Genomic DNA, 24,328 nt, shown 5'->3' on the forward strand with positions numbered 1-24,328 from the left:
GTACGAAGCAGTTAAGTTATAAGCAGAATTTCTATTTTATTTTCAAACGAAATGTATTGCTAAATATAGATGCGTCATTTGAAATGAATACACTGAAAATATAAGTTTAGGTGGGCTAAAATCATCTGTATTGTACATATACACTAAAGTTGTTTACGTTACCGATCAGCCGATCGCGGAACAGCTCAGCCTGATGAAAATTCACACGGAAAATAGTGGCCTAGAATAAAATTCAATCTTGTTCTGAATTATTATAAAATCTATTATTAATATAATTATTTTTTGAAAGATTATTGCATAAAATATGTACATCGCGTTACGTACAAGTTGTGTGAAGCAGTAAGACACTCTCCGCGTACGATTTGATAAATTAAATATACAGGTAAATGTGTTACCTTGTTCCTTAGAATTTCGACTGCTCATATTACAGTGGGGCCTCAGATATCCGGACGCCAGATAACCGGACGCTTCAGTTTACGGACGATTTTATTTAGGAACAGATTTTTTTATACGTTATTTTGTCTCATTTATCCGGAATTCCGCGTTCCGGATCCGGAAGGTCTCTTTTTACCACAAAACACTGATTTACTACTGAACTTGCTTCATTTAACCGGAGAGTAAAATTTGATGATACCCTACTTAGTACAAAAGATTACCCATGTCAATTAATTTCCACACCGTTTTTACGTGCTAGACCCTCATGCGTAGCTAGTATAAACACACGGACTTCCCAAATCGCTTTCAAAAATTGGAAAATTGCGAACAACAGTGTATCACACACATATCACACTTGGACACAAAGAATTTAGCTACATTCGGTTATCATTATTGTCTGGTTAATATTTCATGACAAAATAATAAGATAAAGCAGAGTTCTTTATATCTAAAAACGTTCATATCAACAGACAACTCTAGCATGTGTTGCTATATGGTATGAAAGGCAAAAAACCCCAACTAATATCAACACTGGAAACCATTGTATACAAATACACTATCATTCATGACAATAATAGACACATTTCAGATATCCGGACGCTTCGCCTATCCGGACGATTGGACTTTGGAACGAAAGTGTCCGGATAACTCAAGCTCCACTGTACTCATTTATCTCCATTTCGTAGAGATGATTATATTTCGTTTATTTTCTTTTTAAAATATCTTGGAAATAAAGTAATTGGCTACATACGAGGGTTGTTCGGAAATTATTGAGACATTTCCTCTTATTCTTTTAGTAAAAAAGATAAACCATTGAAATTTCACCAAAAAGTAAATCAGGATAGAGACTATAAATGTGAAAAGTTTCTTGTTCATGGCATGAATAGATCATTCCTGGTAAGCTGACCAACCTACCTTCGTCCAATGACCCGGCGCAACCGCAAACTTTTCGCAACGTCATCTTAACGCTTCTTATTGCTCCTGTGTTCTAAAAACCTTACAAACGAACGGAAATAAGAATTATTCTTTATTTATCATCTTTTGTTTTCATTTCAAGATGTCACCATTTACATTTTCTGTCATTCTTATTGTTTTCAGGGGGAAAATCGAGTTATTTTTTTCCGAAAGTCTAATTACTGCGAATGTCTCCTGCAGTTATTTGTTATATATTTTAGAACTGTATATAACAGTTAGTGCGTCAAAAGTACTTGATAATTAATCCCTTTGGCCTAATTCTAGTTAAACAATCAGTGAAAAAAATATGATGAACTGAAGCTCTATACCTTGTCTTGTCATCGTATAGTTTTTTTAAGCAATTGCTTGGCCTTAAAAGGTCTTCTTCCGAGATTTCCACCAGTTTGACGGTTTTTAATGCGCCGCCTTGACGTCAAAATTCAATGTAAAGTCGTTGTCCGATTTCTATTGTTTGGTAAATATATGTGTACCATAACCGTATTTCAACTCAAACATCAGTGAAACTTAATCAAAAGTTAGTCGCAAAGAATAGCAAAATGAACATATTTAATTTGATTTCTTTTATCATTAACTGTAATTCTACGGACACTTATAAAGTAGATGTTTAAGTTATTAAATCTCCGAGTTCATGGCTGCTCCGGGTACCCCGACCACCGACTTGTTTATCTATCGTCGTAAACAAAATATTAGATATTCTTTTAATATCACTTTGTTTTATTTTTTGTTGGGGTAACTTCAGTGTCTATGCCAATTTTTACCAAAATTCGTCAATTAGGAAAGAAAATATTCGAGTTGTCTCAATAATTTCCGAACAACCCTCGTATAACTCAATATTGTTCATTTGATTGAGTGCCTTTTCTAGTTGTGCATTATTATTCGATAAATTATCGTTTGCGGCGTACTGAACGACTTTTAACTTGAATATAAAATGACTTTCCCACGAAAAGGCAGCATACGGTTAACACGATAGGATAAACGAAAAAACTGATAAGGTAAACGATAAACCTGATATGATTAACGCACGATGGGATAGGATTAACGCACGATAGAACAGTATAAACGAACGAAACGATAGGATTAACGCACGATAGGATAGAATAGGATTTTAAAAAATAACGTTGCAGGTACTGTAACCTCTTATTGAGCATTGCAGTTCTAAAAATAAATCTTAAACACTTAGATCTACATCAAATTTTAAACCCCTTGTAGAGCCCAAAATTGTCCAATGGACAAAGTCAAAACATTTAAGAATCAACAATATGTCAAGATGCTTTCTGGCTAAATGGTTTTTTGAAAAATACCAACAATTTTTCACAGATTTCTTATAATCGAATCTTCTGAAAAGGCTTGACCCTTCATTTTAACAAACTTGAATCTCTTCTACCCAATTAGCTTTGAGCCAAGTTTGGTTGAAAATGGGTCAGTGGCTCTGGAGAAGAAGTCAAAATGTTATAAAGTTTACAGACGACGGACAGGCGGACACCGGACAAATATTGATTAGAAAAGCTGACTCGAGCTTTCAGTTCAGGTGAGCTTAAAAGGTGGTATGGGACTCAATACAATGACTTTAGCGTTTCCAAATCCGTCTCTTCCGAATATGAAAAAGGAAAGGAATAACACGTCAATTGCAAGATAGCACAATGCGCTATTATAGATACCCCAGTATCAATTAACATATTGAACTAGACCTGAGCTAGATCAGTTGAACCATGCATCTTTACAGTCAAAATGCAACTAAAATTGAAAACTACTAATTCTCATTGACAACTACGAATTGGGTTGAGCCCATCATTCCACAAATTTAATTCGAATGAGTAAGAAAACAACAATTTGAGTTCCTTCTCTCGGGTCTACACTATTATTTAGCGTTACAGTTTTTCGTGTTTGGTGTGCAATATTTAGAATAATCCATCCCATGATCCTTAAACGCTGCAACTAGTTCAACCAACTGGTCTGAGGTCAAAGATGGGGTTCGTGAATACACAACAGAGCCTTCAAAGAAGTAATCAGCTGAGATACAACCGCAGTAATAGGCCAGGAGAAAGGCGCCTCCTTTCCCTACATGCATTATTCGCCACTGAGAGTGAGTATTATGTCCCATTTGCATGCTGGTGTAATTAAAAATTCCACCGGAAGCTTGGACGACGGTCTCATTGACAGAACGTAGCCTGGTTCCTCCACTCACCATTTTCACGTCGAACTTTTCAAACACGTCATATACTGTCTTGTCGTTGGGGCTTGGTTTGAAGGTTGTGACCTGACAATCGAAGCAGTCATAGATACGGTTAAGACCTTTCACAATGTACCAGGAACCGGTCAGGAGGTCGATAGTGAAGCCGGACTCTACCTTTTGGGGTGGGTGACAAACTACAGCGGGATTGGGCGGGTCGTTTGTGATGCACTGGTGGTCGGTGGAAGCACATTTCATAAATTCGTCAAAGGCATCGTCCTCGTATGAATAGATACAGTCAAACAAACACGTTTGGTTATTGGTTGCGCACCCTGTTATACACACCATTGCAGATCGACAGCCCTCATCCGCCAGGCACGCGGCAGACTGCTTCCCGCAATGTTCTATGATGCATATTATATTTGGTTTCGAACATTGAACATATTCCATGAAAATGAAGCACAAGCAGAGAACAATGGTTGGTTTCATGTCTATCTCTGGTCGGACGTTCGGAGAAATGACCAATTCTTTTGATAACGTCGACCTACAATTATGAAACGAGAAAGCAAGGGTTCTTATCTGTCGTAAATATGATAAATGAATTCAAAAAATTCATGTTAAATATAGTGGTTATCATCTGTAAATAGAAAAAAAAGATGGAGACTGCCGAGGACAACTATGATGAGTCTTACAGTTATTTTCTAATTATATTAGGTGGTCGACGCAAATGGATTTAAAGGGGCATGGTCACAATTTTGGTCAAATTCTATTTTTAAGTTTTTTATTATCTACAATGCTTTAGAAATGCATTTCTAATGATTAAATAAATTTTGAGAGTCATTCGTAGAGTTATAAGCAAGATACAAGCCTCACAATTCTTTGTCATATAAACAAGGCTCGTGCCCTGTTTTTTTTTTTCATAGGTTTAATAGATTTACAGTCAAGTCGTACACAGACCAACTCGTATACAGGTCAACTCGTATACAAAATTTTCCGCATAAAAACACGAAAGTCAACTCGTATACAAAAATTTCCGCATAAAAAACTAAAAGTCAACTCGTATACAAAAAATTCTGCATATAAAATAGGTATGCTAAACTTAATGTCAACTCGTATACAAAAAAAAATTTAAACAAAATAATAAGAAGTATCTTAATTAGCCTTTGAGAAGTCATCCATTTGGAGAAGCAAGAAACACCGCGCTTGGTGTTTTAACAATTATTGGTTTGATGTGTAGAAATAATTACCAAATAATAATGATTGGATTGACACAATTAATTATCGTTAATTTTTTTGTTGTAATTTCACATCGTTACCGAGTTGAATGATAATGCACAATTATACATGTATGAATTTTGCAGTCTTTGTAATAGTTGATAACATCCATTTTATTCTTATATGTCCTTTTTACGCTGAATTACGGAAGCAATATATAAAGAAATTTTAGTACAAGAAACCAAGTGTTTTTAGTTACTTTTAAATTACTTATTTTGTTTCTAACTTTTTGTATAAGAGTTGACTTTCAAATAATGGTGATTTTTTGTACATACGAGTTGACTTTCGGTTAGATATACGGGAATTTTTTTATACGAGTTGACTTTCGATTTCGTAACGGGATTTTTTTGTATACGAGTTGACTTTCGGTTAGGTATACGGGAATTTTTTTTGCATACGAGTTGACTTTCGGTTTTTATGCGGAAATTTTGTATACGAGTTGACCTGTATACGAGTTGGTCTGTGTACGACTTGACCGGACACCGTTTAATATACCAGTAAAAAATCTTTTTCCAGCTTATTTGTCTATCTTTTTATTTATTTTAAGCATAGATAAACAGTTCTTAACAATTAAAACATTCGGTTTAGGTTTTAAACTGAAATTGTAACTTCAACGTTCAAAATGTAAACAAACGCTTTGTTTACACAGCGAAGAATTTCAAGCCCTGTAACTCGCTTATAACTCGACAATTGACACTCAAATTTCTGTTGCCTATTAAAAATGCCTTTCTAAAGCATTGTAAATATTACGAAAAATAATTTTTGACCAAAATCGTGTCCATGCCCCTTTAAATGACATGTACATGCATATGTATATGATTTAAAATTGATTGAGTCTTTTCGTAAGATTAAAACTGTTGATATTTTTAGTAGTTCTATTGTGCTATCTATTGATTTTGAACAACAAATGGCAGAAAATGGTTTCAAACCCTTGGTTTACAATAAGCTGACAAAGAACTCGTAAAAAAAACACCGCAATAGCAACGTTTATTATTATTGAAAACGAACACAAAGTGCACGTAAAACTACATTAAAAAAAAGCAGCTCAAGAACACAAATACAAACAGTGAATGTTTGAAAGATGTTAAAACTTAGACAGGTAGGCACAGATGTAAATCAAACAGACACAGGATATGTATGACTGAAAGCTTAAGAAACAACGCAAAAGATTTTCAGGTCACATGAGTGTTCCTCGTCAGTCGCCAACCGTCTGTTTGTTTGTAGTAATTATTACTATGTATCTACTGTGCCTACCTGTCTATGTCAATAATATGTAAAGTTTAACGCACAAGTTTCATTAAAATTTAATTAATTTCTCCAAAAGATCCGCTAATTTTCCTTCGCACGGCATCTGCTAATTACCGTAGTTTCAATTTCGCACCACAGGTGGAGCAATTATGACAAGATTAACATGTATATCACAAATACGTACATTGGAAAATACGTGCAGAATGGATGTCTTATCAGTTGTGTAAACATAACCAGTTCCTCTTGTCGACGATTTTAAGCTCACCCGAGCCGAAAGTTCAATAGTTCTGATATTCAATAATTTCTGATCAAATTTCATCTGTCTTTAATGTCATCGTGTTGTTTGTAAACGTTTAACATTTTCTTCTTCTCCAGTTTTTTTTTCACTCTATTTTTCAGTACTAAAGTTAAAACTTATATCACAACTATCATTCAACACAGATAAATAAGCAAAAAATATTTTTTTTATCATGATTTCCCTGTACTAATGATAATAATTATAGTATAGGGAATAGCCTTTTATTAAAGCTGCGTGGTCCGATTTTCTATCAAATTTTGTGAACGCTTTTAAACGATGGTTATGCTAAGTGTGTTTATAATAAAGGATATTGCAGTAGTTTTCCCTGTCAATTAAGCAATATTTTAATGAAAAAATGATCAACAAAATTTGTTAACAAAACAGACGACATAAAGAGGTACCGCGTTATTTCGTCTCATATCAAAATTCGCCCGCGATGGCGAGTCGGCTGTTATTGTATTACGGCTTAGACATCGTTATTTATAAAGGTTATAATAATTTGGCAAATAAAAAATAAACCTGTGTGCATTTTGTTTACTAATAATTTTAACTTTTTTTTTTGTTTAAAGTCGATGCATAACATATGGGTTGAATAAACCCAATCATTCGGGGGACGAAACCAAACGGTATACCTATTCTAAAGATTTACATGATGCAGTTTGGTTCGTTTTCTGTATGCCCATAAAGAATTTATCTTATTTACTTTGAATATTTCTAACTTTGAAAGGAAACCGATTCTGCTGGTGTTAATAGACGAAAGTATGTAACTTTCTAAGATAATTGGTTTGTATGGAAACTTATTTGATACCGTAAGAACGAAAAAATCGGACCATGCAGCTTTAAAGGATACATTGTTTAAGGTCAGACGCTTGCGGAAAATCACTAGTTTACAGATTAAGGTAGGGGCTACATCAAAATGAATCTTTCTGAAGAAAACAAAGATTTTAACTGGTAAAATTAATTTTAAAGCAAGCTCACATGACACAAGGGTTTCATATGTATTCATACTATAATCCGTCAAGGCCTGAGACGGTTTATCTGTGGTGATTAATAATAAATGGTAATTCATTTTGAATATGCTTTGAAAAAAATATGGGGCTTATATTTTTTATATCAACATGTAACCTAGAATTTCAATTTCAATTTATTATCCTTGAGCTTTACAACTTATTGGAATACAAATTATGATATATATATATATATATATATATATATATATATATATATATATATATATATATATATATATATATATATATATATATATATAAAGTTATTTACAAATGTGCAATGTGCAGTAACTATCTACTTAATAAATTAGTTGTACAAAATTTTATGATTTGTACCATAATTCCAATAAGGAATCGCAATTTCATACAGAATCCATAGATGTAATATAATCTTATGGAGGCTATTAATAATTAATTTTAAGTCTGTCCCAGGTTTCCATTTTCATCCCTTATCGTTGATTTTCTTTATATAAAAACACATATTTATGAGCAAAGATCAAAGGAAATCAGTGTAAGGACAAAACTTCCAAAATTTCTTCCATTTGTTCCCTCTTTTACCTGGAGTAATTGCCATCCCTATTTTTTTTTTTACAAAATAATTACAGCAAATCAATGCATATAGTAGATAAATCAATTTAAAAGCAAATGAAAGGATATATTTAGGTATGGGGTTCGAGTCCTTACAACATGTGCTTGAGCCTCCTCTGTCTTCATACTAGTACTTGGCACAGCAATTTACTAAGTGTTAATTCATTGAGCATTTTTGGGGCATATGTACAATGGTACACGTTCCCTGCTCTGGTTATTGAGTATTGACTCTAGACGTTAAATTGACTCTCATATGTGTTAGACATTAAAAGTCGTTTAATTTAATTCATCTTGCTGAAAGGTGATACACGTAATAAAATTTGCATTAGATCATGTAGATGGTTGGCCAATGTTGATCAAATGTCACCTGGCTGACGATTGCTTCGAGATAGCTGAGTCACTAAGGTGGATCTCTACACCAAATAAGTGTAGGAGATTTTTGTTGCATGCATTTGTTACCAATACTAGGCACAGTATTCAACAATAATAGACCTCAAAATACAATACACTATTTTCTAGAGAATTTTTAAAATATCAGTCTGGTTCCAGATAACCCCATATTTATCAAATTTTTAAACATTTCTGTTTTAAAAATCTTATGAAAGTGAAATGTTATTAAGTTTAGAAATGAAAAACAAAAAAATCATGAATGAAGTTTGTATGATTTTTATTGGAATCCACATAAATATGAAACTAAAATATAAAAAAATTCTTTTAAGGCAAACTGCTGGACAAAATCCAACAAAAACCTGAAAATATAAACAATATTCGTTGGTTAATAGGATGAAGAAAAGAAATTGAATAAAATTGAAAAATTAAAGGAAATACTTAATTATTGCAAAAATCTTGGTATAAAAGATCCTGTTTAAGAGTTGTCTTTCTTTATTTTACATGGTCTCAAATATCTTGGGATCAATTTTTTAATTAATAAAAATCACGAAAAAAAATTAAAAAAGGAACAAGTCTATGCTAAATATGTAGATATAAGATTAGTAGTGCTTATGATAATGTTTGAAGCTGAAAAATTATATTTTTGATGAATGCATTATATATATTTAACTCTTTAAAACAAAATATTAGTAGTTAAATTGCCTTTTACTTTTTTTTAATATACAATAGCAATTATAAACAACAACCATACGCATATTAATACATACATTAGATGTCCATAGTGATACACATGCATGTGTGGAAATGAAAAACATGCTCCTTTTCAGAATTCTGTCTTTTCCTCATTTGGCCTGCAAATCCGGGCCTCCACTGCTATTGCTACCTAGCTGTATTTATTTTAACCAAAATACATTAGTTTAATGTCAAAGTTTCAATGAAAGTCTTTTACTGCAAATGTTTTTTTTTTAAATTTGGGAAGTTAGGATCAATTCAAGAGTTCGTACTACGGTACTTTCGTTTTATATTCATCATACTTATATATAGTTTAAATGAAAATTTGACATCTGCTTACCTATATCGATAATCCGCCACATATGTATGATCGTCTGTTGCAGATGACATGACAAAAATGTATTGCCAATAGCAGCAGAGCAGGGAAACTGTATATTATTTAGATTCCACGTTTTCCGTACAAAACAGCTGATAATCAATGTTAGTTAAAAGCTTTAAACAGGAAGAAAATTGACTTATTTTCTAAGCGTTTTGGTGATGTCAGTCCTATCTCACCTCCTTAGTTATAAGAGTTCAATTAAACGGTGTATAGCTATTTTGTAACACGACATAATGTTATCAATCCGGAACACAATGGCGTTTCGAACGGAAGTCAGACATGTTTTGACGATGTAGCCTTCCACCTTAACACCCGGCGCCGATTTGGTATTGGAACATGATGTCTACACGGGCACAGACACGGACGCGAAAACAAGCGATCAAAGGAACATGTTGACCAACAGGGACCCCCTTAATCTTTCGGAAACGTATTTGCCGTGATACTGTGTTTCGGTGTATAGGTCGATTTCAAATCATGACTGCCATAAGGACGCAAAGGATTATCATTTTCCAACCACCAATTTTTTTTTCTCATAATTTCAAAATGAAAAAAAAAACGTTGGTAAGGGTCGACAAGTTTGACGACTTTTTCAATAAACATTCAGAGGTCACTAGGATAAAAAGTGGGTCATTGACCTAGTTATTTGAAAGTGAAAAATAGCACCAAAATAGTAGGGCTATGTACAATGCCCCCTAGTAAACGTAATTCTTAATTTGCGTCTCATGAACGTATTAAAAAGTTTATATTACACAGATTATCATGATGAATAAAATACAAGATGATTAGTGACCAATATTAGTATATCAAGATATCAAAAATTGAATCACACAGAAATACGTAGAGTATTTGAGCTAAATTTCCAAACAAGTTGTTATTGCAAAATTTAGAGGTTTTCAAGTAATTATCTTTTAAAAAAAACCTACGTTTAATGTGTCTGGTGTTACATGCTGGTTTTGATAAAACGACAAGCAATTATAACATCATGAACATTCAAAATGAGTTTGTAAAACCTGAATCATTATCATTTTAAATATGTTATAATAATCTTAACAACTTTTTGACCGGTAACTCATTCATTTCTTATTTATTTCTTTAAGCTTTGCAGGTTATTAGAGGATACGAATGAAAATACAACTAATGAACATTGTAAAGTACAGAAGTCGGTGTTTTACAGGATATCCTAGTGCATACATAAATAAGAAATATGACAAAAATATGAAGGAAAAAATCAAATCAACAACAACATACTCAATGTTTTCTAAAAGAAGAACTGCCTGAAAACAAACAAGCCGTTTAATTTATGCTAAAAACGTGAAAATGGCGGGAAAAGGTTAACTTTTTGATGTCACATTTCAAAATTATTGGCATTTGAATCAAAATTAAAAATCAATGAATAAAACTTCACAAGTATACTAGTATCTGTAAACAAAGAATTACAGTAAATTGATAATCTTCATTTTTGGAGGGGGGGGGGGGTATTACGCATATAAAGCATTTTTCGATATCATTCTACAGAACTTTTCTTGATAAGAGGTAAAAACAATCCAGCCATTCACATTCAAAGTCTCAAAATTATTATTATTTATTAAATCATTACCACTACCGCAAAAAAGCAACATTTTTTAAAGTCACCGGATGGAGAAATGATAAAAATCCAAATGGAGAAATGATAAATATATGAAGAGTAGGGTTCATTATTACCCAAAAATGTCTGGTTCTTTTATCATGTAGAACTGTGGTTTGATTGTACAGTTATTTAAGCATTGAATCATTATTTTTTGAAAGATGTGGTCTCATAACTGCAACGGTGTGTGCATACAAATTGAATAACGCGCGCTATGCTTATATTTACGTTTTTTAAACATTTATTTCATTCCCGCAAATATAATTTATTTTTAAAAAGCTCTGTCTTATTCAACGAGTAATGCGAAATTAACGGAATGGCCATTGGAACAGCCGAAATATGCTGACAAAAATAGTGCACAGCGTTTTAAATTTTAATAACACAGTTTTATTTTTCTTTATGTAATTTAATGAATTTACTCTTGGTATACTAAGAAATTAATCAATTGAATTCATTTAACTGTCAAAATATATTTACATCAATGTTAATCGGTTTGAAGTCGCGAGAAGAGTCAGTTCATGTTCTTCGAGAAATATAGTCCGAAATATCTGACGTTTTTCTGGCTTTTTTAACGATTTTGATATTTACTTGCCAGGAAAACGTCAGAACCGGCGCCATTACGAAAACTGGAAATTTCGCCGCCTCCAACTGGAGGCGGCATTCTCGGCCCGATTTTAAATACTTGCGAATTGTATCAAATATTTAACTCACAACTTAACAATAAAAAAATGACTTTACTACTCACTCATATCGCTCAAAATTAAATATGACTCCGTATTTTGATAATAGAAACACACAATTACAGTCAACCGTATTTTCGCTGTCTTTTGCGATAACGAGTCACGTGACTCAAATCTCGCCGGACAGTTCGATAAAAATGTGTTGAACAGACGGTTTGTAGAGTAAACAAACCCATTAAAGCGATATGAGTGAGTAGTAAAGTTATTTTTTTATTGTTAAGTTGTGAGTTAAATATTTGATACAATTCGCAAGCGAAAGAACCATATATGATAAGAGTAAAATTTAGCCCCCATAATTCGCCATTTTTTAAGTGTTTCGGGTACAGTAAAATGGTAACAAATTTTTTAGAAGAGTTCATATAAAATATATTTTTCATCTATTTAATTGATTTATTTGCACTCACTGGCAGTATATGACGTCAGAAGTGACAGCATTTCTATAATTCAATCAAAATCAGCCAAAAATTGACATTTTTCTTATATATTTACGAATGGGAAATATAGAGCGCATGCTTGAACAAGGAAAATTTTTTTGTCACTTATTAGTCTTGGCTAGATACATCTCTGATTAAAATATTTTATTTGTTCAAGAATGCGCTCTATGTTTTCGAAAGGAAAAACTGCTTAAAAACAAGCTGTTTTACGCTAAAAATGCAAAAATGGCGGGAAAAGGTTGTCTTTACAATGTCATATTTCTAAATTGTGGGCACTTGAACCAAAATGAATATTATGTAAACACATCACATACATATCTGTACTAAGAAAAAAAAGAATGATAGTAAAATGATGATGTTCATTTTAGGGGGCCATTTTAGGCCCTTATCATATATAGTCCTTTCCAGTTTTCGTAATGGCGCCGGTTCTGACGTTTTCCTGGCAAGTAAATATCAAAATCGTTAAAAAAGCAAGAAAAACGTCAGATATTTCGGACTACGAGAAATACTGAAGGAATACTGAATGTATTCATACGAACCAGATTTGGTGATTGGGTCTTGTGTTATGCGTAAGTATCACTCAAATCATCCAATGCAATTTAATAGAGGGAAAGAAAGTGAATGTAAATATATATTTACATCTAAACATACAGCGACCTAGAAAAAATCACGGACTGCAGGAAATAATCATGACGATGTCAGACTCAAAGTCTCACTGGAGACGATTTGGCTGTTTCTCTTAGCTAACGTACTTACATGTACGTACATCAACAGTAATTTAGTGAATTTTACTTACTTTTCATTATCAATTAACAAAAAGAAAGATGTTAATATAAACAATAAAATGCTTTCTTTGATGATTCATGCGGGTTATGAAGGTTGCGATCATTGCAGAAAAAAAATTACATAACCCGCTTACGTAAATAAATATGCATTAATTATGCATGAATGATGTTAGTTACTAGAAAATATTTAGGAACATTTGTATCACTGGTATTAGAAATGCTTCTTTGAAATTGACGGATGGGTGTTGCTTTATTGGTATCCGAATTAGTATAGCGAGTTCCATTTGCTTATAGCATCTGGAGTAAAGGACTTTTTATATGTGTCGTACTTAACTCTAGTAGGTATATTATTGTCTTAATAACGAGAACTGTAGCGAGAGGAACATGTATCTTTTCTAATAATGTTAGCATTATCATTAAGATATTGGTGTATAAGATTGTAGTGAATTCTATACACTAGCGTTAGTTTAGCAATTTCACGTCTTTTGACTATAGATTCCAACCCCGTTTCAAAATACAAATAATTTCCTGGAGACCAATATTGGTAGTCCCTTGACAATTCTTCAAGCGTGTAGCTGTTTTTCCTTTCTATTAATTACCGTTAGAACTGTATTTTGGTTAATTACCTTGTATACTAATTTAATTTAAGAAGTATTTTATTCAAGTATATAGATACATTGAAATGGATTGAACAGCCGGCATAATGCCTATTTATGTTCTTTCCTGTAGTCAATGTATAATATGAGTAATTATATAATTTTATATAAGATATATATACATATATATTGCAACTGAATTTTGTATAATAGATTAATATTATAAATAGCATTGGAAGGAGGTACAGTGCAAAAAAAATAAACAAAACAAATAGCTTATGATAGGAAAATGAAAATTTAAAAAAAAAGAAAAATAATGGTTAATTGCTAAGGTTGAAAATTAAAAAAAAGTTTATGTAGTGTAGAGAAAAAATGAGAAAGAAAAGAAAAAACATGTAATAATAACAAAACAAAAATTGATAACAGAGTAGAAAAAAATTGAAAATATACCGTGTGTGATTCATTAATTTTTCTTAATTCCATATTAATGGAATTAATCTGTGTAACAGGATATTATAATTAACAAACATTAATATAAGATTAATATTCATAAATATGTTTTCCACTATATCGAAAAACCAAAGTATTCTATTGGTTGTCGAGGTCTTAAGATATAACGAATCACAGCGCGTCTTTAACACAAATTAATTAATTAGTTCATTCATTCATTAGCACTGTGCAGCTTATACAGTCTGTTAAATGTTGTGTGATGTGTTCGTGTGGTTGTTGCCTCCCGTTTTCAGCCCCAAACGATGACTAGCAATAATACGAAAGGGAAACTGTAAGCAAGTCCACAACATAGCCATTCAGGACACAGCAAGTCATATGCGATGCCTTCTCCACGTAGAAGCAGGCGGATAATAGGCACAATACAGACCCGGGCTAACTTAGAAAGGGCGTACGGGAATATGACGCTCGACAAGCATGGCTGGTAACACTTCTAGAGACAAACCGGGATTAGCGGAGAAACCATAACCAATTACTATGCTGCCCTCCCCCAACCACCATCAATCGACATGATCTGGAGGTTGGACTTAAGGCTGAACACCTATTTCCTCAAGGGAAGGGGTTCTTGATGTTTTCGAGCCCGATGTTTAAAAATCCACAATAATGAATAGTGTATATTTTCTTTATAGTCCAAAATCTCATAAACTAGATATGACCACATCACCATTTTACACAGAGGTAGTAGTTTAGCAGTTCAAAAGTGAACTGCATTCCAGAACGCAGTTCGTAATTCAAATTTTTTCTTTCCTATATTATTGGGGCCTGAAACTTCCAGTCGATGACCCTAAAAATTCAGGCCCCAGAGAGAGAGAGAGAGAGAGAGAGAGAGAGAGAGAGAGAGAGAGAGAGAGAGAGAGAGAGAGAGAGAGAGAGAGAGAGAGAGTATGATCGACCAAATCGCCGTTTAACTTAGCTAGCGATTTCTTCCATAAATTATAAATTCTAATGGTATCTGGAGAGAGAGAGAGAGAGAGAGAGAGAGAGAGAGAGCAAGAGCAAGGGTCCTAATAAATGACATATAAATAGATATAGATTATAGATAGAATGATATAGATCGCCCCTTTGAAGAAGTACTGGTTCTCTAATTTCCCTTAGGATGCCTTGTGCCAAGTTTGGTTATTTAATATTGGCCCATTCAGTGATTCTGGAAAAGACGATTTTTAAAAGAACGAACCTTATTTTCACTCTTTCGTTATCAACTCCTCTTTAAATGGGGACTGACCCTTCATTTGATTCCTTCCCCCAAGGATGTTTTGGAAATTGGTTCATTGGTCCTAGAGAAGAAGTGATGATGAAGTTGTGAAAAGTTTACGATGACGACGACAACAACGACATACAACGGACAATTTTTAATCAGAAAAGCTCACTTGAGTCTTATAGGCTCAGTTGAGATAAAAAAGATTTAAATGGTAAAAACATTAAATTATTCACCCATCTTAAAGTATACGTAAATTTGTTAATTGTATCGACAAAGTCAATCGAGCAATTGGCGAAACCTAGTAGACATAATACATGTACAAAATCACGAAAGAACTGACATCAGCATGTGGAGAAACCTCGCAAATATGATACAACAGGTACAAAATCACCAATCTTGTTACATTAACTGGTGGAGAATCTTGGTAGACATCATACAACAGTTACAATATCACCAAAGAAAAGACACCAGCAGTGGAGAAACTTTGTAGACATCATGCAATAAATGCAACATCAGCAATGTATAGACATAAGCCAGTAGAGAAACCTAAAATAGATATGATAAAATATAAACATCATTAGCAATGTATAGACATAAGCAAGTAGAGAAACCTAAAGTAGACATGATATAATAGAAACATCATTAGCAATGTAAAGGCATAAGAAAGTAGAGAAACCTATAGTTGACATTATACAACAAATACAACATCAGCAATGAATAGACATAAGTATGTGGAGTAACCTTCAGTAGAAATGATACATCAGATAGATCTACAACATAAGCAATATATTTGCATATTATACAAGTAACTACAGAATCAACAGTGATATATATACTAGTAGTATAGCGACAGGATTTAGTAGAGATTCCTACTGGGAGCAGCGTACTGAGGCCTTGTTACTTGATTATTGTATAGTAGAATATAGTAATGATGGGGGGCCAAGCAGACTGGAAACAACGGGTTAACGTCAGTTAAACTGATTCAGACGCCATGTGTGTAATTATATGTAGAGAGAACGATTGCTATGCAATGATGCATTGACTAATTCATGAATTAAATTCAATGTTTAGTGGCTCGTTTCAAGGTTTTCAGAATGGTCACATGGATAATATATGGTTATGTAAATGTTATCATTTACTGATACTAGATGATATATATGCATCTTTTTCGTATTGCTGCGGATATGGTTCAGTAAATATGTATACACTAATATATAGATTTTTCGACGATAAAATAAACAGGGCTGTGCAACAGTTGGCGGCTTTGCATGGAGGCCTACGCCCATATGGGGCATTGACAAACCAACGTTGACAAAAAAAGAAAACATCAATTGATCCATTATACGGATTATCATTGATTTTAGTCGTTGAAACGTGTTTCGTGAATTATAGAGACAGTTGATAACACAAGTATTCTTTACAAAGAATTATAAGTGATTATGGAGAGTTTTTAATTCCCATGGAGATTTCACAAAACTGCTGGATGGATCAGGTGGGTGGTGTTTCTTTTCTCTTTCTTTATATATATGGGTCATTATCAAAATATGCAGACTTTTGAAAAATGAAAAACATGAGAAAATTATTGCTGAAAAAATTACTTTGATTGCAAAAAACACATTTAACAAACAATGAAGTATAACATCTAAAAATTTGCAAACATTGGAATCTACCATTTGGTTGATAATTAGACTGAAATTTAATTAACTGTGAACATTTTGTCAGTGGTGTAACAGGTATATAGTATAGGAAAAAATTCTTAAATAAAATAAAATAATTCTTTTAAAATGATGGACATAAAGTTTATATCAACAAAATTCATTTAAAGTTATTAGAATTAGATAACAGAAAATATTTGACACATTTACATAGTGACCAACATAACATTTGAGACAAAGTCTTGCTGTTACCCAACAAATTTTTAATTTGAGCATTAAAAAGAACACAACTGGATTTTTCTTTCAATGGAGCATAAAAAAGACATTACTAAAAATGCACTGGTGTTTTCAAATATACATGTATTATTGCCAGTTAATTTTATTTGGAGAAAAATGTTCATGTTACACCACTGATTATTATGTTTTACCACTGACATAAAGTTACACCACTGACCTAGCGATAATAAATAAGAGATAAGCATGTTAAATTTTGTAAAATAAACTAATTTCTATTTTTGATTGCATTTAAAACGTGATAAATTTGATCTTAAATAAAAGTTTTCGTGCCTCATTCTTTCATAATCTGAAGATAGACACACTGTTACACCACTTATAATCAGTGTTACACCACTGACAGAAAAATTGCATGTAGATGTTTTTTTACAGTAATTCACTCATTCTTTGATGTTATATTTTTTACTATTGGCTTTCACACACTTTTATCCACCTTGTACCGAGTTCGAACTTTCTTTGCCTCATCAATCTCACAAACAACATCGTCAATACTATACCAGCTCATATCAATCATAGATTTTGGACAATTAAATTGAATTTTCTCCAATTTTCTCCAAAATCAATGCATACAACGCATATACACTTCCTCTTTGTCCATATATGTTTGTTGTAGCTCAGCTAGCATTTGTTACCTTTAAGCATTTGAAAGATTTTAGTATAACATAATAGGGAATGTGAAATGTCAGTGGAATAACATATCTTATAATACACTATAAATCATTAAAAAGTTTGATTTTTTAATAAAAATAAAATGTGGATAATTTCATTTCTTTATTAGATTAAATTTGTTTTTACTTTTATCTTTTAATCATGTATTTAAATGAGTAAAACATAATTAGAGCATACAAAATGTCAATGGTGTTTCAAATAATGTCAATGGTGTAACAGGTCTCATTTTCCAGATTAAGAAAACACAATTGCAATTAAATAGTCATGCTCTCTTTATTGTGACAGTGTCTAACTTGTAAAATTGATAAATAACAATTGTTCAAAATGCTCAAAATATATATGAAATGGAAGAAAAAGTAAAATAATTAAATAATGTCATGTGGTGTAACAGTTTTTTCAGTGGTGTAACAACAATTTTTGGTTACACCACTGACCGTTATACCACTGATGTATCCATAGTAAATGTAGAAGTATGACCAAAGAGAACAGATACTACACAAAGCTACATAGCCTATGTTATAATGTGATAAACATTCATCATTTATGTGAAAAACTTTTTTGTTCTTTCATTATAGAAAACCTTAAATAGCACGTTATCCCACTGACACAGTTTACATTGTATTTTTCGGAGCAAACAAATATTTTCTGCCATATTTTCTATCACAATGAAGTCATCACTGATACATTTATCTTTTTAGTTGCAGGGAATGATGTCACTATGATCTGGGGGATTCCAACTGTAGTACAATATTATTTACTTGATGTATTTTAAGATATTTTTATATAATTTGCCTTGTAACACCAATGACAAAAATTTTTTGTACAAGCATATATCTCATCAAATTCATTGTTTTCAAAAGAGAACTTGTTAAGGAGCATAGCAGAAATTAAAATATGAATGTTGTTTTAAAAATTAATGGTGATTTTTGGAATAAAACCTCAATATTATTGAAGATATTGTAGGTTAAAGACGTTGGAAAAATTTAATGACAACATAAATTCACTGAAATCTCATAGAAAATAATATTTTTTTTATACTCTAAGCGGTAAAATTGTCGATTTATTTGTTCAACAATATAGGTTTAAGTTTCTAAAATCCAATGGTACTGTATATATTCCCAAGAACATTATTTTTCCCCCTTTAAATTGACACTGACACAAAAGGCTGCATATTTTGATAATGACCCACATAGCTCACGGGTATTGCTAAATTGCTGTCTTTATTAAGAAAATATTGAAACTTGAAGAAGGGGACATTTAAATTTTGAATAAGTGGACATCTGATTGTGTGTATTGAAGTTTTTTTTTTAAACTAGCTTATATTTCGTAATTTCATTAGGCATGATGATCATAGTGAAAAATTTAACTTAGATTTTTTAACTTTAACATGGCTGAACATGACAGTTACTTTGTAAGTTGCCAATGTATCATGACCAAGACCATTATATGTGTAAAAAAGGGGGAAAATTATTGAAAGCATTACGTACAACCACAACTTTTGCAATGAAATGGCCGCTATGTTCTAGATCATAAATACCAGTACATACATGACTCTTATTTTCAGCTGACTACATTATAATAGGACAGAATGGTGTAATCTGACCATGAGTGACAGGGAGAAGGACCGGATACTGACCACCTCACCCACTAAAACCCCGCCCTTCCTCCGTAACATCACCATCATCGCCAGGCTCTCAACACTGGCTACACTAGCAGGTACTTGTAAGACAGCTCATAGTGGCGTTGGAAGCAAATTGAAAGGGGGGGGGGGTGCTATACTTATCAGAAATCTTGACAAGCAAAAAAAAAAAGGGGGGGGGGGGTAATGGTTATGTTTAAATTTGCAAAAAAGTGGCACAGAGGCGGATCATTGATCTTTTTTAATCATTATAGTTTCGTTTGATAAAGGACTAGAAAAAGGAAAGGGGTGAATGTCGAATCAATTTGCCGGATATGATCGGAAAAGCGTGAATGTTATAAATTTGGAGACATCTAACTAATTAAAGTTAGAGTGCTGCATTATACATTTGTAGGAGGGGGTTGCGATTGTCCTATTGTAAACATATGATCAGTAAATCAAAGGGGGAAGGGGGTCACCCCCAGCCTGTTTCCCCATCCCTTGTCCATACCTTCACAATACTACTTTACAGTGACCATGGCCCTGTGATTTTATTCTTGTAGTGATGTGGGCAGCAGCTATCTACGTCGTCCAGGACAAAGACAGGGCCACGCAGTACGTCGGATTCTATCTCATGTGAGTTGTCTGTTTCGTAAGTCCGCTCTTTTTTTTTTTTGCTTCTTTTGAGATATCTGCATTGTGTTTTGATAATGAAAGAACTCTCCACTGACTGTGTGATTCATGCATGTATAAACTTATGATCTAAATAAAAATGATCAAAGAAAAAGTTTATCCCAAGGAGGGATATATGTTGTAGGAACCAATTGAATACTGTTTTATAACTGATAGAAATCCCAGGTGTTCCGATAACGTGATGAATACTGATTTGGGAATGTATGACCCTGGCTTTAAAATTGTTCTTGTTACTTGGTGTAACATTGTAACAATTTTTTACAATAATTCATAGGTGTGACAAATATACGACACGTATAACAATATCCACGGTTCTCTTTCAGAGGGGCGTCAGTGGTTGTAACGTTCTTTGAAGCTACATGGATAATCAACAAATCTGCTTGCTGCAGGTAAGAGACCTGGGGGAGGGGGGGGGGGGGGTCATTCTGCTGACAATATAAATATATACGGTAAATAATAAAGAACCTATTTTTAAAACAGTACGTTGCGTTTTGGGTCCTTAACTTATATAATTAAATGCATTATGTAATATATCTTATTCCTTGTTGATCACAAAAGCTCTTGGGTAAAAAACATAATTGATATAAAATTCAATATGTATTTAAACATTTGGGGTGGTGAAAAAGTGAAGACGGCCTTGACCTTTGATTGACCTTTCCCTTCAGACAGAAGGGGTGCTGCTGCTTCTGCTGGCAGCTGGTGATGTGGGTGGACAACTGGAAGAAGGGCATCCTGTACCTAGTCATCGCCTTCCCCGTGTTTCTGGAAGGGATGAGGACTGTCCTGGGGATCGTCAGTGGTGAGCACAACTCGGTCTAAGACCTCAGTTTTAACCTTAGTCATTAGGGAGAATAACAGTAGAGATTGCACATGTTCATTAAAGATCACTTGTGGCAGAAACTGCGATGTTTTATCATTGAACATTTTTCTTTCAAATTTCTGTAAAAAAAGAAAAAATATGTGTAAATGGATCTGCAGGTAAAATGAATTCAGGAAAACAGGATTTTTAGACACATTGTATTTTGAAAAGATTTTTTTTAAAACATTCCCTTTATATGATCGGCTTGTAATTCCACATGTACATCTAGTATATAACTTGTCAATAAAAGGATATCTACACTGGCTTTGTGTAACAGTTGATCTGTTACAAAATCAATGGGGATCTTGACAGTAAAACTACTGTAACACATGCAGTAGGTTCATATGTACATGATTATGCGAAAATAAAACAATCTACCCTTCTATTGCTCCAATTTGTAAGTAGGCAAGTCCACTACATGTGGATTTGATGTAGTCTGTAGTCGTTCATACTGTGGTGTGCGTTGTGTTTGCAGGGTTTCTGCTAATTGTGTGTGGACTATTGTACATACTAAAGACGTTCAAGGATGGCATAGTGTACACAGTGACTGAGACTCAGTACATTCCGACCACCACACCCGTCATAAAATTGGTCACCCATGAGATCTCCACACAGACTGATGACCAGCAGTACTACCAACAACTGGGAGCTAATCATTAGCCATATAGAGTGGCATGTAAAGACAGACACCTAGAGGAAGATTGGAGACTTGTGTCATAATGGACAAGTGGTCAGATAACATAATATTAGAAACGTCATCATAGTTTTCTATTCTGTTGAGGAACCAAAGACAGGAAACATCATCATGCATTGTTTCAGAACTTTTCTAGTCTGTTGAGGAACTTAGAATTATTGGATTGGATTGGATGATACTACAAGCTTTTTAATGTTGGAGATTTAACAACTCTGAGAGGATATGATTGCCAAGGTGGTGGTTTACACATGTGTTGGATTAGACATTTTTGGTTTCAATTTCAGCACAGTTAAACCTAATTATTTTGAAACTCACTATATCACCAGCTTTATGTATTGAATTTCCGGGACCCTCTACTCCTCGCTGTATACTTCACACCTTTTATTACAATAAGTATAGAATCTAACAAAGCAGGATTTGTTTTGTTTTAATTTGATGGTTTTTAAGCTTCAGTCGAAACTACCTGTATTTGATTAAATAGATCTATGTATCAATTCTAAATCAGTCTAATTAAAATTAGATTTATTTCTAAATGCACCTGTAAAGTGGATCAATAATTTTTTTTTAAAGTTTGTTTTAAAAAGCATCGATTTCTTGTAATTACATGTTCCTGATGCAAAAACAAATACAATTAGTAACAATTATACACATGACAATTTATTGGAATAATGCATATATAAAATTGAACAATAAAATTTATTATTTCTGTTAAACATTGCAACAATAAAAAGGAATTTAATTTAAATACAAAAAAGTATAGTACAAACAGAAGCTTACATATTAGAAAAAAAATATATACATGTACCATCAAAGTTGATGGGTTTTTTCCTAAATCTTATGGAGATATATAATATAACATGAAATGTTTATTGCACTTTCTAACTAATTTTATTTGAGGATTTTATGCCTTTTAAAAATCAGTGAAATATAATTTTTTATGCAAAAATATTTTGTAAATTGTAAATTTATACATTTTAATGAAATACATATTCAGTCATTTTATATTTTACCCTGCAACTAGATGGATGTAAAAGGGGTGAATTATTCAATAGATCGAGTATTGATGGTTCAAGTAGTTTCCCGGTATCTACTATTATCGAAATAAATGTAATATATATACATTAATATATGCATGTACTGATGTTTCAATAATATTTGTAAACATAAATTTGTAAACATAAATTTTTATGTATTTCATAAAACACACAGTAATAAGGCAATGTAAATGTTGAACAAAGCTCTGCCAAAACCAGTTTATTTCCATTTAAATCAAATAGTTATTGAAGTTAATAAATTTTTAGATCTGGTATGTAACAATTGAAATCCACAATAATCAATGATAAACCAAATATTCCAACAAGCTTCAATGCTTTTTCAGAGGCAAATGTTGTTGCTATTACATGTATTTACGTGCATTTGTTTATCTTTTAAACTTTAAAAATATTTGTTAATTCTGACAAATGAAAACATACCAAATTTAACACATTAGTTTTGTTTTTCATTTTGTCCTATCAACTGATACACAAATACATTACAAACAAAACAGATTTCATGTACTCTCAAATGTCATTTTCCTTATGTACCGATAATTTTAAATCCTTAATGAGTTATTTTCATTTATGTTAAATCATTGTCGTTTCCTGACGTTATGTGTGCCATTTACCATGGCATCTCCATATTAACGTAAAAAACATTGACGCATATCAACAGATTGTTCAACCATTGTTGTTTGTCTGCTGCTCAACAAAAAAAACAAAAACTCCCATCCCCTGTTTTAATTTCACATACAAGGGAGAACCATTTTAACAAGACCTTGGACTTTAAGTAGGACGTTGCTACCTAATTCTTGCATCAAAACAAGTTAAAAATGACGCGGTTTCAAGCGAAATATGCAGCGATTGCTTAGTCTTAACTCAAAAGCCAGACAAATCTTGTTGATTTCAGAGAGCCGTGGCTGACAATGAAATAGACAGGCCTACGTCACATTGCTTTTTGAAACAGCAACCCAAAGTCCAAGCTCTTGTTAAAATGGTTCAAATTAAATTCTTCTTCCACTAAAGCTCTCACCATCACATCTGTCTTAAACTTTTAACATGATGGTTTTTTTTTACCATTAAAGGCCAGACTTGGTTTTGAGTTCAGTAATTTCAAATCTTATTTCCCCATTTTAAGTATTTAGAATGGTAGTTATGGGTATTTCTAATAATTTGTCAAAGTTTGAGAGTCAAATATTGAGTAACAAGAAAGTATCAGAGTTTGAAATTCTTTCTTATGTAAACAAAGCACGAGTCTTGTTATTGTTACATATGTTTATACATGTGTATTGGTATGAGTTTAAATCAAATGTGGCTTTTTTGGTTGATTACATCTTTTATGAACACAATAAATCAGTTTATCTTGTCTGTCAGATTCATTTTTCCAAAGAAGTGGTAATTTCTGTACTTTTCGTTATTTGTAAAAAT

General features: G+C 32.7%; 2 protein-coding genes and 1 long non-coding RNA gene across 5 annotated transcripts; 1 reads left to right on the top strand and 2 right to left on the bottom strand.

Annotated features, from left to right (window-relative positions):
* Positions 1-3,268: 3,268 nt before the first annotated feature.
* Positions 3,269-3,928, bottom strand: LOC117689364 (uncharacterized). The gene has a single exon (XM_034470211.2). The coding sequence runs from the start codon at positions 3,926-3,928 to the stop codon at positions 3,269-3,271; it is 660 nt and encodes a 219-aa protein (XP_034326102.2).
* Positions 3,929-8,649: 4,721 nt separating this feature from the next.
* LOC136276293 (uncharacterized) lies at positions 8,650-9,803 on the bottom strand. Of its 2 annotated transcripts, XR_010714778.1 has the most exons (3): positions 9,462-9,640; positions 9,157-9,276; positions 8,650-8,748 (listed from the first exon to the last, which is right to left on the bottom strand). It is a non-coding gene; the product is annotated as an uncharacterized lncRNA (long non-coding RNA). The 2 variants fall into 2 exon arrangements; XR_010714777.1 differs by lacking the exon at positions 8,650-8,748 and having other exon boundaries at positions 9,128-9,276; positions 9,462-9,803.
* Positions 9,804-16,624: 6,821 nt separating this feature from the next.
* LOC105348076 (uncharacterized) lies at positions 16,625-23,347 on the top strand. Of its 2 annotated transcripts, none has more exons than XM_034461451.2 (6): positions 16,625-16,876; positions 19,567-19,718; positions 20,184-20,256; positions 20,637-20,702; positions 20,979-21,112; positions 21,648-23,347. In XM_034461451.2, exons 2-6 carry the CDS (start codon positions 19,607-19,609, stop codon positions 21,830-21,832), a joined length of 570 nt encoding a protein of 189 aa, XP_034317342.2. In that variant the 5' UTR covers positions 16,625-16,876; positions 19,567-19,606; the 3' UTR covers positions 21,833-23,347. The 2 variants fall into 2 exon arrangements, with proteins under 2 accessions (XP_034317342.2, XP_019930815.3); XM_020075256.3 differs by having other exon boundaries at positions 19,585-19,718.
* Positions 23,348-24,328: the final 981 nt, after the last annotated feature.

The sequence above is a fragment of the Magallana gigas genome, chromosome 6 (genome assembly GCF_963853765.1).
Source record: "Magallana gigas chromosome 6, xbMagGiga1.1, whole genome shotgun sequence".
NCBI lineage: Eukaryota > Metazoa > Mollusca > Bivalvia > Ostreida > Ostreidae > Magallana > Magallana gigas.